General features: G+C 34.6%; 1 protein-coding gene across 3 annotated transcripts in view; it reads left to right on the top strand.

Moving 5' to 3' along the window:
* Nucleotides 1-11,954, top strand: part of LOC6050416 (probable serine/threonine-protein kinase DDB_G0277071) — a 107,213-nt gene extending 95,259 nt beyond the window's left edge. For all 3 annotated transcript variants that reach the window (XM_038249110.1, XM_038249109.1, XM_038249111.1), the window contains 2 exons: nt 10,124-10,327; nt 10,392-11,954. In XM_038249110.1, coding sequence (XP_038105038.1) covers nt 10,124-10,327; nt 10,392-11,224 — 1,037 coding nt within the window. In that variant the 3' untranslated portion in view covers nt 11,225-11,954. The remainder of the gene's footprint in view (nt 1-10,123; nt 10,328-10,391) is intronic.
* Nucleotides 11,955-13,502: the final 1,548 nt, after the last annotated feature.

The raw sequence follows: 13,502 nt of genomic DNA, 5'->3' as shown, positions 1-13,502 counted from the left end.
TTATTTATTATTATTATTTATTTATTTATTTATTTATTTATTTATTTATTTATTTATTTATTTATTATTTTTTATATTTTTTTAAATTATGATACTACATACTTGGGTAAGAGGTAATCATTTAGTGATAATAGTGTAATAACACAATTAGAGCTTTCCAATTACAATAAAAAGCTTCAAAAACATAATGGCAGCTGGTAAATCAATTAAAAATATAATATGTTTTGTCAATTAAGCTGTTATATAGGACTGAACAATAAAAAAAACATATTTTTTATTGAATTTAAGATAACTCCGACTCCGACTCCGACTCCGAGTTATCAGAAATCTTCGGCTCCGACTCCGACTCCGACTCCAGCTCTTAAAATTTAGCCGACTCCGGCTCCGACTCCGACTCCAGCTGCTCGAGTTTTGACGACTCCGACTCCGACTCCGACTCCAGGTCCCCAAAAAGACCCGACTCCACCGACTCCGGCTCCGACTCCGACTCCGACTCCACAGCCCTGGTTGTGCCTTTTGTTATCCATATTGCAAACTATGAAAATTAACATTTTCAAAAAATATTGTCAAAAAAATGTTGTGCTCAAACTTCGAAAATAACAACATAACTGAAATACTGTCCGAATTTCGGTGAATTTAATTAAATTAATTTTGAAGAATCTATTAAATTATTTCACTTTAAGTTATTTTTCTGGGCATTTTTTTTACGAAGATGTACAATTATGCAGAATGTAATAAAAAAATCCATTAAAATACATAAGCGTTGAAACTTCTACTGGAATCAAAAAACTTAAACAAAATTTCGACACCAAAGGTATTCTGATAAATTGCTTCAAAAAAATGGTTTAAAATTATATCATATCACTTCACTCAGGAAAAACTAGAGTAAATATGAAAGGTGGAGTACTTGGAAAACATATTCTCGACTTTCGCTCCATTCTCGCTCCATTAAACTCTGAAACAGTTATGAAATATTTTTTCTACATTTTAGAAATCTCCAATTGAAACAAAATAATGAATTAAATCAATCCCGACATATTCTAATCTTAAAAAAATCAGCTAAATTTCAAACTATTTAAATGCTGCGAAAACTTAACAATTCTAAAAAATAAAAAAATAAATAGAATTTCAAGTATAATTTTGACCATTTGAGATAAAGAGTAAGTTAAATGAAGAAATGTTTCTTAAACTTTTACGTTTTTTGCTTTATTAAAAGTGCATAAATGAGCGATATACAATGTATTCTGAATAGTTAACATTCTATTTTGCATGATTTTTCAATGACAGTTCAAATTGGAATGATATTTGCTTAGTATTTATTAAATTCATTACCTTTGAAAATTATTTTTAAATAAAGTCTATAAATCTGGGTAGCATCAAAAATATCTAAACAAATCAATTATCAAACAAAACATTTTAACTTTTAAAATAAAGAGCTTTAAAATAACTAAAAAAATTAATTCCACCAAGCAGTGCACCAAAATAATTTAAAACTTTACAAATTATAGAAAAATTAACTTTCAAACGTCAAAAACTTAAATATTACAAAAGTTTACAAATCTCTCAAAAAACTTGAAAAAAAATCTACAAATAGTACTAAAGTATTTCAAAACTTCAGAACTTCAAAATAGCTGGCATATTATTAAATCTTTAAGAAAATTTAATGACATTGTATTTATTTAATTATTAAAATGTCTACCTAACAGTTTAAGTTATTCGAAAAATCAAAAAAGATTTCAAAACGAAAAAAATAATAAATGGATAGAAAAAATTTAACAAATAATTTGAACTTTAACATTGCAATATTCTTCTCGCAAGATGTATAAACCTTGCCCTGATAAAAAAAATCTAACTAACAGGATATCGTTGCCAAATAAAATTGCTATTGAGCAGTTCTCTACGAAATCGGTACTTTGTTTAATTTTAATTTTTGTATTTTTTTATCCGGCTGAAAATATTTTCAAAAATTTAAAATCAAGACTAACATTTCAAACGAACCAAACATTCAATATAACCTCTTTTTGAAATGTTAGTCTTGATTTAATTTTTTTGAAAATATTGTTTTCGAAAAGATCGGAAAATTTCACGAATGTTTTATATTTTAACATTGTAAATCAGACCATTAGTTGCTGAGATATTACCATTAGAAAATGGTGGGTTGTTTGAGTGAGACTTAAAAAACATCATTTTTCCTGTTTTTTAACCTTTGCATGGCAATATCCCAGCAACTAAGAGTCGTATAAACAAAGTTCAATAAAGCAAAATATAGAATATTTTCTCAGCTTTTCAGAAATATTTTTTTCAAATTAATTAAAAAAATGAAAAACTGCGCCTATTTTTTAAAAAGTTACCTAAAAATGGCAATAACTTGAAAACGGTGCAAATTATTCAAAATTCATTGAAGTACTTTTTGATTGCAAATTCGATTTAACATCAAAAAATGAAGTTGATTAATTTTTGCGACCAATATTTAATTTTTTTTTAAATCTGTATTGATTCAAACAATCATAACTCGGTCAAAGATTTTTTGTTCATTCTGGAAATTTCTGAAAAGTTGGCATTTGATGTCCTCTAAATCATATAACAAAAATAAAAAAATAAAAATGATCTATTGACCTTTTTGCAACTTTAATCTCTGAAAAGCTCTCATATATTAGGCAGGTTAAGTATTCGGTCCTATTTCCATTCAACTTGACGATTTTCGCTATTTAAACAACTTATTTTGCAAAACTATCTATAGAAACTTGTTTGCTCACATTCTTTCGAGCTATTTATCACTTGATTCCAGATTGAAACTCATTTTAGTAAATATTGTCTTGAAATGTTTTGTTCCAGTTTCAATTTTCACAAACATAATCAAACGTTTGCAAACTCTTAAAATTTTTCAAGAAATCTGCTTAAATCATTTATGATTTACCATCCTATTTTGTCACATTCCTAGTTGACATCGTTCAAACCTCACAGCTCTGGAAAAATCCTTTAAAAAACTCTGTCAGCTGCCATGTAATTCCGAAATAGGCCTCCGCCCGCAATAGTGACACTAATTAATTGAGTCAGCGTGGTGTAAAACAATCACCAAAACACAAGCGCACTATCAAAGGACCCCCACATTTGCCACCAGAAACGAGGGTCCACACTCGCAGCCACAAAATAAAAATCACAACACTCTGGTGGGGCAGTTGCCTAAATTGAAAACTTCCCCTGGCACAACCCTCCCTCCGGAACTCCGGAACACGACTAGTTTCGCGTGTAGTCTCGATATTTATGATATTTCATGTGGTTTTTTGTTGTGATTTCAACATGCTACCCACACTGCTGCTGCTGCTCGTTGGTCGCGCTTTGTTCATAATAACTTGGAACGAAAAAAAAACATGCCAAAGGGATGTGTTCAGTTAGTGCCACCACCACCAACCCTGCTTCGAAAAAGCGCGGGCCTTTGCTTTTAATATGAACCGCAACTGCCCTCGGCACTGCACCGTACATTGCAGCTGACCATCAGATTGCTGAGCTTTGGTTTTGGAGGTGGGTGGGAATCTGGCGCTGTAACACTGCATAAACTCGTTCGATCGAACCGCGAGGCTTACTTTTCGCAATGCTTGAAGAAATTTGATGTAATCTAATGATTTTGAGTTTTGACCACCAGATGGCAGTGCTAAACATCGTCAAACTTGCATGCAAGTCACCAATAAAAAAAATTGCCACCAGATGTCACCACCCATAAAAACCCCCGTTCACCCTACTAGCTGAATTACTCCGCCTAGTTTTTGTGTGTGTGCGCCATCGCTTCACGATTGACCCCGCAAACTCGCGCGGTCCCACGATTCCTACGGCCAGACACCGAAAAGAGTGGTTCCCGGCCCGGCCACGGCTTGTCGGTCGCGATAAATGGTTCCAAAACAGTATCCGTATTTGACCACCAGCCCACATCGTCAACTAACCCGGATAGTCCGCGCTGGTCGCTGGTCGTTTCAGAACCTGGGGAACGAGGCCACTCTGGCCAGCAGCACGGTGGCATTAAAATGTTATTTCGCAAAAACAACCAACGCTTGTTTGCAGTAAATTTTTAATTTAGCACCACTTGTGTTCGCGCGGGTTGATTATTGGTTGCACAAAATGCACAACATTGGCCTGTTAAAGGGGGTCTTTTGGAGCTTGTGTGTGAGGTAGAAAATGGTTGTATATGTAAGGAAATTGGCAACCAAATTCAGATGCAGCAATTTTAAATGTGATTTACATGCTTATCCAAACTCTTTTATTTTGCTTCAAGTTGCAATTCTAATTCTAACGCCAAATCCAACTTAAAATTCTAACTTTAACTCTAACTCTAACTCCAACTTTAACTATAAATGTAAAGCTCTGAAATTAAATTAAAACACTTTTAAAGCATCCATCTTTTTCATAAATATCAATATTTAAAAGTTTTTGTCACCCCCCCCCCTTCAAAATTGGCCCGAAAAATCAGGGGGCAAAAAAAAATATTTTTACAATAAACTTCAAAATTTTAATGAAAATTCAAGTGCAACCAGCTGAAATCAAATTAAAATACATTCTCCTGCGTTTAAAATCATTTTTAGCATGTTTGGGTTTATGAAAAAGTCTTAAGATTTTTTGAAAATTTTCGATGCAAAATCTTTTTTTTCGATACAATTTTTGTTTTTGTCAGATCTCAAATTTTTTGAAAACTTAATGATTGCAAAACAACTGAACTAGTGAGCAGTTCTCTAGGATTTCGGTCATTCGATTTTTTTGTATTATTTAATCCGGCTGAAACTTTTTTGGTGCCTTCGGTATGCCCAAAGAAGCCATTTTGCATCATAAGTTTGTCCATATAATTTTCCATACAAATTTGGCAGCTGTCCATACAAAAATGATGTACGAAAATTCAAAAATCTGTATCTTTTGAAGGAATTTTTTGATCGATTTGGTGTCTTCGGCAAAGTTGTAGGTATGGATACGGACTACACTGGAAAAAATGGTACACGGTAAAAAAAAATTGGTGATTTTTTTATTTAACTTTTTATCACTAAAACTTGATTTACAAAAAACACTATTTTTAATTTTTTTTATTTTTTGATATGTTTTAGAGGACATAAAAAGCCAACTTTTCAAAAATTTTCAGGTTGTGCAAAAAATCATTGACCGAGTTATGAATTTTTTAATCAATACTATTTTTTTCAAAAAATCGAAATTCTGGTCGCAAACCTTTCAAAATGGCCAAACATTCAATATTTCGCCCTTTTAAATGTTAGTCTTGGTTTAAAAATTTTGAAAATATTGTTTTCGAAAAGATCGTAAAATTTTACAAATGTTTCATATCATAACATTGAAAATCGGACCATTAGTTGCTGAGATATCGACATTGAAAAATGGTGGGCTGTTTGTGTGAGACTTAGAAAACATCAATTTTCCTGTTTTTAAACCTTTGCATTGCAATATCTCAGCAACTAAAGGTCGTATCAACAAAGTCCGACGAAGCAAAATATAGAGAATTTTCTCAGCTTTTCAGAAATATTTTTTTCAAAAGTGGGCAAACATGTGCACTAATTTAAAAAAATGAAAAACTGCGACTATTTTGAAAAAAGTTACATTAAAATGGTTATAAATTGAATACGGTGCACTTCATCAAAATTTCACTAAAGTACTTTTTGATTGCAAATTCAATTTTACATCGAAAAATGAAGTTGAAAAATTTTTGCGACCAGAATTTCGATTTTTTGAAAAAAATAGTATTGATTAAAAAATTCATAACTCGGTCAATGATTTTTTGCACAACCTGGAAATTTCTGAAAAGTTGGCTTTTTATGTCCTCTAAAACATATCAAAAAATAAAAAAAATTAAAAATAGTGTTTTTTTGCAAATCAAGTATTAGTGATAAAAAGTTAATTAAAAAAATCACCAAATTTTTTTTACCGTGTACCATTTTTTTCCAGTGTAGTCCGTATCCATACCTACAACTTTGCCGAAGGCACCAAATCGATCAAAAAATTCCTTCGAAAGATACAAATTTTTGAATGTTCGTACATCATTTTTGTATGGACAGCTGCCAAATTTGTATGGAAAATTATATGGACAAACTAATGATGCAAAATGGCTTCTTTGGGCATACCGAAGGCACCAAAAAAGTTTCAGCCGGATTAAAAAATACAAAAATTAAAATTGAAGAAAAAAGACCGATTTCTAGTGTAAAATGCATTTTAAAACACTTTTTTCATTTAAATGTGACTATGGCTTGTTATTTAAATTTTTATATTTTTTTTTATTTTTTTGCCCCCCCCCCTTGACCTCGGCCAGGGCCGAGGGACAAAAACTTTTTTAAATATTTGCATCGGTCTTAACAAATAATGCCGATGACTTAAATAGCAAAAATCGAAACTATTTTTATTAAAAATAAACTTAAATACACAGAAGGGACCATCCATAAACCACGTGGACACTTTAGGGGGTATTGCGATTGTTCACGATCCATACAAAAAGTTTTTTTTTGTATGGAAAATTGTCCACGAAGGGGGGGGGGGGGTAAGAGATTCCCAAAAAGTGTCCACGTGGTTTATGGATGGTCCCGAAAAAAAATGATGGTAATATTTATCAGGAAATGGTGACAGATTTTGTGGCAAAATAATTGATAAATTTTACCCCAGAAAATGATTAATTTTCATCAGTTTTTGATGAATATTCATCAGATTCACACTTTTACACATTTTTTATGTAATATTACACAAATAAAGAGGTAATATTCAACCTACCAAATTTTCAACATTTCAAAATTCACCTTTTTTTTCTGTGTATGTTTAAAAAGAAATATGAAAACACATAGAATCTCAGAAATACATTTTAAGAAATCATTAAAATCAATACATGAAGATTTTCTCAAAATAACAATGTTTATTTAAATTACATAAAATGCTAAAAATAAAAAAAAAATAATCATCGATTTTTTTTAATATTCATTTTTTTTATAATTCAATCTATCCCATAAAACAAAGTGAAATTTGAATGACTTTTCGTTTACAAATAGATTTCAGTAAAGAGTACTCGATTTATCCAAAAAATTACTTTCTTTTGTTTTTCAGCATTTGCACGAAATAACATAAATGTATATGAATTTTTAATGACATTACGTACAGAACAAATGGAATTAGCGAAAGATTTTGTGTTAAGAAAGTTACATCAGAAACTTTCGCCAGTATTATTTAATTTCACCATTTTGTTTATTTTTTAGGTAAATTACTAGAAAAGAGAATATATTAAATATATAATATTTAACCAACTTAATTTTCAACCTTCAAAATTTCAACTTATATAGAATTCTGTACATTTCAATTACTCAAATATGCATGATTTCCTATGTGGGTATCAACACCTTAAATTGTACATAGATTTTTAGTGAATCAAAGTTCGTTGTGTAAAATATTGAAATATTCGCAAAATGTCTATTTTTTCATAAATACTTTAAATTCTAAATTTGCAACATGGTATAACACATCACAAAATTTTGCATGAATTTTAATTTAATTAGAGCATCCTTGTAAAAACTATTATTTTCGTAAAAAAAATTAAAAATTCAAATTTTGAAAACTACCGTTTAAAAAACAATCTCAAAACAAAATTTAATTTGATGAATAAAAAAATTTGTATGGGTCCAAATAATGATTTCTCATTAAACCAGAGTTTTTGATGTATAGAACGTGAACTTTTTATATACAATTTTTTGAGTAATTCTCAAATTTTCAAGATTTCCAATGTTGATACCGAACAAGGTATTTATATTTAATTTCAATAAATTAATGTCCCGTTTGAGTACTTTTTAAAGAATATCATAATTGTTTCAATTTGAAACTTTTTTTCAATTTGAAACTTTTTTTGGATCTAGTCTAACGTTTTAATATGTCAAAAATAAGTTTTCCCTTTCAAAAAGTTTTTTTTTCTGTTGAGCAATTCTCTACGAAATCGGTCTTTTTTTAATAATATTATTTTTTTGTATTTTTCAATCCGGCTGAAACTTTTGTGGTGCCTTCGGTATGCCCAAACAAGCCATTTTGCATCATTAGTTTGTCCATGTAATTTTCCTTATAAATTTGGGAGCTGTCCATACAAAAATGATGGATGAAAATTCCAAAATCTGTATCTTTTGAAGAAATTTTTTGATCGATTTGGTGTCTTCGGCAAAGTTGTAGGATAATGTAGGATATGGATAAGAACTACACTGAAAAAAATGATACACGGTAAAAAAAATTGTGATTATTTATTTAACTTTTTGTCACTAAAACTTGATTTGCAAAAAAACACTTTTTTTTTATTTTCTGATATGTTTTAGGGGACATCAAATGCCAACTTTTCAGAAATTTCCAGGTTGTGTAAGAAATCGTTGATCGAGTTATGACTTTTTTAATCGATACTGATTTTTAAAAAAAAATCGAAATATTTGTCGCAAAAATTTGTCAACTTCATTTTCTGATGTAAAATCAAATTTGCAATCAAAAAGTACTTTAGTGAAATTTTGATAAAGTGCACCGTTTTCAAGTTCAAGTTCAAGAAAAGCTGAACTCTCTATATTTTGTTTTTTTGTACTTTGTTGATACGACCCTTAGTTGCTGAGATATTGCCATGCAAGTGATTAAAAACAGAAAAATTGATGTTTTCTAAGTCTCCCCCAAACAACCCACCATTTTCTAACGTCGATATCTCAGCAACTAGTGGTCCGATTTACAATGTTAAAATATGAAACATTCGTGAAATTTTCCGATTTTTTCGAAAACATTTTTTTTTAAATCAAGACTAGCATGTCAAATGGGCCAAACATTGACTCATTATTTTTACAAATATTTTATTTTTATTTTTTGTAAACACTGAAATATCCAAAATTTAATATGTGCAAAAAAGGCGTAATTTTGTTTGATTTTTAACTACATGAGTTAAATATAAACAATTTGTATACATACTTCTTATAATATTTGATCTGATTAAATAATCTTAATTAACAATAAGAGTTGACTAAAACATTTTAAACTGTCTCAGTTCCACTCTTCAAAATAATAACAAAATCTTCACAACATTCCACCAAGCTATATTGACCAGACCGACAAGCTTTGGTAGATCAGAAATGCCTTTCAAACGGACATCGAACCCCATTCCCCGATAATTCCACGCGGAATTGAGTTTACCGTTGATCCTTGAACAAGAGTTTGTGAAAGCAGAGCAGGTAAAAACTCTGTACACACTTTTTGAAACCGCTTGGATTATTCGTATCACCTCCATCAATAAAACCAGCAAAACGAGACCTGCAAACCTGAACCTGACCAAAAAAAACCATCAACTTTTCAGCCCTTTTCGAGACCAAACCTGAAAGTCACCCCAAAAGTGATACCAGGACAACGTGGCACTAAAAAAAGCGCTCCAACCTCCCAGAATTTGATTTATCGTGACTAGCCGCTATTGACATTCTTCTTGGCGCGGCTTCCGGGCGGTACAACACAAGTGGTGGTCATTCTCCCCCTCCCCAAACCACCGCGGAGTAATACACGCCGCCGCCGCGGCTAAATGGTCAACCTCGAGTGTGGTGCGAGTTTGGTGGCCGGCTTTTAATCCGCAATGTCGTTTGGATCAATTGTCGATCCAGCATGGTCTGACCAGGACGGTCTGTAGAGCAATGCCGAGGGATGTTGTTTGTCCACGGGATTCATCTACTGCACCGCACCGGGATGGATGGATGTAATCAAGTGGGTTTATGGATTTTTTTTGCGGAGGTTGCAAAAAAGGTGCATTCTGGGGTAGACTGGTGAAGCTGTGAATCATGAAGGTGGTGATAATGCACGAAGCGAGCAGTGATTGGAGGTTTGGAATAATCAACTGGATTACGGAGGAGTCTATTTGAGAGGGGTTAACTTGATGGAGTTGTGAAAAAAGCCTGAATTTATGCAACCTACAAGTTGTTAGTAGAATGTTGACAGATGACAATTGACAGTTTGACAGATGTTAGTAACTTAAGACTAGTTGTACTTACCAGAATTCTAATCAACACTCACTCACTTGTACTTACCTGAAATTCGCAATTTATCTGAATACAATGCGACCTACCTTCAACTTGAAGTCCGTAATTGAAGTGCAACCCTCTCTTCCTTCCAGACATGTCCCAGTTCGGTCTGGGCACGGCCAACTCGCACTGGAGCTACAGCTCGACGGGCCCGTACTCGCCGTATCTGACGTCCTGCACGACCCCGACCGCGGCCCAGTTCAACAATCCGGCGCTCGGCTTCACCTGCTCCAGCGGCGAGCAGAACGCCGGCCAGGACTTTACCACCGGAGGAACGGGCCGGGATTGCGTTCCGAGTAAGTAGTTTGAAGTTTGTTTTGGGGACTGCCGGGTTGATTGAGAGCTTTTTCCGCAACTCAGTGCTTCCGGACTCGACGGCCGCCGACCTGGACCAGCACCTGAGCAGTCTGGTGGGAACGCAGCAGACGGCACAGATGACCCACCCCAGTTTGATGACCGGAACCGGGAACGGGGGTAGCGGAACTCCGGGAAGTGCCGGAACCAACGGCGGGGTGACCTCGCAGGCCAACACCATCACCACGACCAACGGAAGCAACGGGTTGCTGGTTCCGCGCTACCAGAGCAACTCCAGCACCAACGAGTACGCCCTCCACACGAGCCAAAGCGGTCCCCGGAGTTTGAGCGACTCCTCCCAGGCGGAATCCCCCGTCCAGGAAGACCTCCTCTCGTCCAACACGCCAAACCTGGGCGCCGGCGCCAACCAGAACTTCTCCAGCTTGGTCGTCAACCAGAGCCAGTCCAACTACGGCTCCGGCGGCGGCAGCTGCAACGGATCGCTCTACCCGGTCCTCCCGGCTTCCCTCCTGTACTCCCAACTCTACACGGCGGCCAACCAGACGCACGGTTTCCACAACCACCACCTCCAGAACAGCCACACCGCCACCGGCCAGAACGCCTCCATGCACGCCGGCGAACTCCAAAGCGTCATGGACCACCTCACCTCGTCCACGGTCGTCGCCAACGGTGGCCGCGGAACGGGCGCCGGCGGCGGCCAAATGATGAGCAATAACCCGCACACGGACCTGTCCCTGATCGGGAACTGCGGCGCCATGGCCCGCGGAGCGCTGGACGAACCCGGCGCGAGGGCGCTCGCGGCCGGCCGGGGTGGCGTTCCGCCCCAGGGCGGCCAGGTCCAGACCGAGAACGGGAACTCCGTGTGGCGACCGTACTGAGGAAAGCTTCAACCGTAGGGCTAAGGTGCGACACACACACTCTCTGGCAGGTGGGGACGCGACTTTTTCTTTCGTTTTGACAGTTGTTTTGCAGCAGGTTGTTGATTTTTGGTTTAGCGGCACGTTTCGATTTGTTGGCAGCGGCACGCTGCGGTTGACAGCGGAGCGTTGGTTTTTTACCCAATCAAAGTTTCTGTAAATAGAGCCAATTTTTTTCGTTACTTCTCGATTCAAACCACTGACAAAGATCGCATTCGAACCCACGGTTGATGTTAACGTAAAAAAGATAAGCAAAACTAAAAACTTACTAAACTAGATGTCAAACTCTGCTTAGAAGTTGAACTTTTACACTGAAAAAATGTATACCTTTGTAAAAAAAAACACACAAGTCAATGTGAAAGAAACAGAGAAAATTGTTCCAGCCAAATTAACACTAAACAACTCTTACTAATAAGCGTACTGTAGTTACCAATTGATGATGACGATAGCGGAAGGTAGTAGCTGTTATTAACTTTTATTGCTAGTGCGTAAGTCCAACCAAAGAAGACAAAACAAAATAAAACCCAGTCAAATCGTGTAGCCAAAATGTAGATCGAAGAACGTACTCGTAAAGCAAGCAAACCCCCCCCAACAAAAAATCTCGATGTGGAATTCTTCTTTCTCGAAAATGCGCCTAGTGTTATGATAAATGTAAAGTTGTACCAAAACAAACAAAAAATAACAAAAAAAATTAAAGAGGAAGGGTGAAACCAATTAGAGTAGTAGATTAATACCTGTGAAGAGTTCGATCTGGTCAGAGTGTTACCACTCGCGTGAGCGAGAAGGAAAATGTGCAATGAAGATAAAGAAGAAGAAGAAAAAAACCCCGGTGTTGTAGTAGGAAAATGATAATTTCTACTTTCTGTATAAATAAAAAAAAACTCGGAACCCTAAAGGAAATTGAGGAATAAATAAATGCTGAAAATAAATTGATTTGTGTTTGTTTTATGTTAAGTTTTGTTCTAGAGTTTGAAGGTAAGTTTATTAATGTTAATCTCTTTTTGAATCATGAACTTAAAAATGAAAAGGGAGCGTTCTTTAAATACGTTACGTTGTTGGGTTGGAGGGGGAGGGTCGAAGGCAGTGTAACGCTTCATACGATTTTTTTTAAATTTGTATAGACATTTTGTTACGACGGGCTACAAATGTCTAAATTTTTGCATTACGTAATAAAAGAACGCTCCCTTACATTCATGTGATGAAGGTATGTTGTAAAAAACTTATTGTAGATAAAGTAGATAGCTGGAATGTTTAGCACGTTCTAACGGTTGTTGGAGAATGTATGTCAAAAGGTCGGAAGGCATAAGGTCGAATGGACAAAAGGTCGAATAGACAAATGGTCAAATGGACAAAAGGTCGAATGGACACAAAGTCGAATATTAAAAAAATAGACCAAAAAACTGTTGATGTGATAAATACAGCTATATTTTTGAACTCAGATTTTTCAAAGATCCAATGTGACCATGAAGAATACACAGTAAAAAATAATGTAAATTTGGAAGCTGTAATTTTGGAAGGTTGAATATTACCTCTTTTATGTTGTAATTTTACCTCAATTTAGACTTAACAAGTGACATTACATCAGAAAATAGGTGAAATTACACATTTCCAGAGGTAAAATTACACCTTTTTTCTGACATAAAAGATGTACCCCTTCCCAGATGTAATATTACCATGATTTTTTTTCTGTGTAGATTGGAAAAGGATAGCAAACTTGCAATTAAGAAGGAAACTTTCTAAATTTTCGGAACTGTTTTTATTTGAAGATTGGTAAAGCCTCTAAAATATTCCAATCATTTTTATTTCACAAAAACTGAATAAAAAGTTTAGCAGGCGATTTTTTTAGGAGCAACTCTAGTTTGAAAGAATGAAAAAAAACTCACAAAAATATTTTGACAATCAAGTATAGATTTTTTTTAATGAAAAATAAGCTTCCAAAATATTTTAGAAGTCGATTTTTTTTCAAATATCTGCTGACGTTTGAAAGAATTGAAAAACTCACAATAATATTACAACTAACACAGTAGGTTGTATTTGGAAAATAAATGGAGAAGTCGCTTTTTTAGGAATTGCTCTTGTTTGAAAGAATGGGGTAACTAATATTTTTTAAGGAATGAGAAACTTATCAAAAAATGATTAGAAGTTATTCTGTTTATTTATAAATAAATTATTGAAAAAAATGACCACTTATTAGAAGATGGAAAAACTCACAGAAAAATCTCTGATTTTTTTTGTAAGA

This window comes from Culex quinquefasciatus, chromosome 1 (genome assembly GCF_015732765.1).
Source record: "Culex quinquefasciatus strain JHB chromosome 1, VPISU_Cqui_1.0_pri_paternal, whole genome shotgun sequence".
NCBI classification, from domain to species: Eukaryota; Metazoa; Arthropoda; class Insecta; order Diptera; family Culicidae; genus Culex; species Culex quinquefasciatus.
The sequence above is the reverse complement of the archived record's forward strand: the minus strand, read 5'-3'. Positions and strand labels throughout refer to the sequence as shown.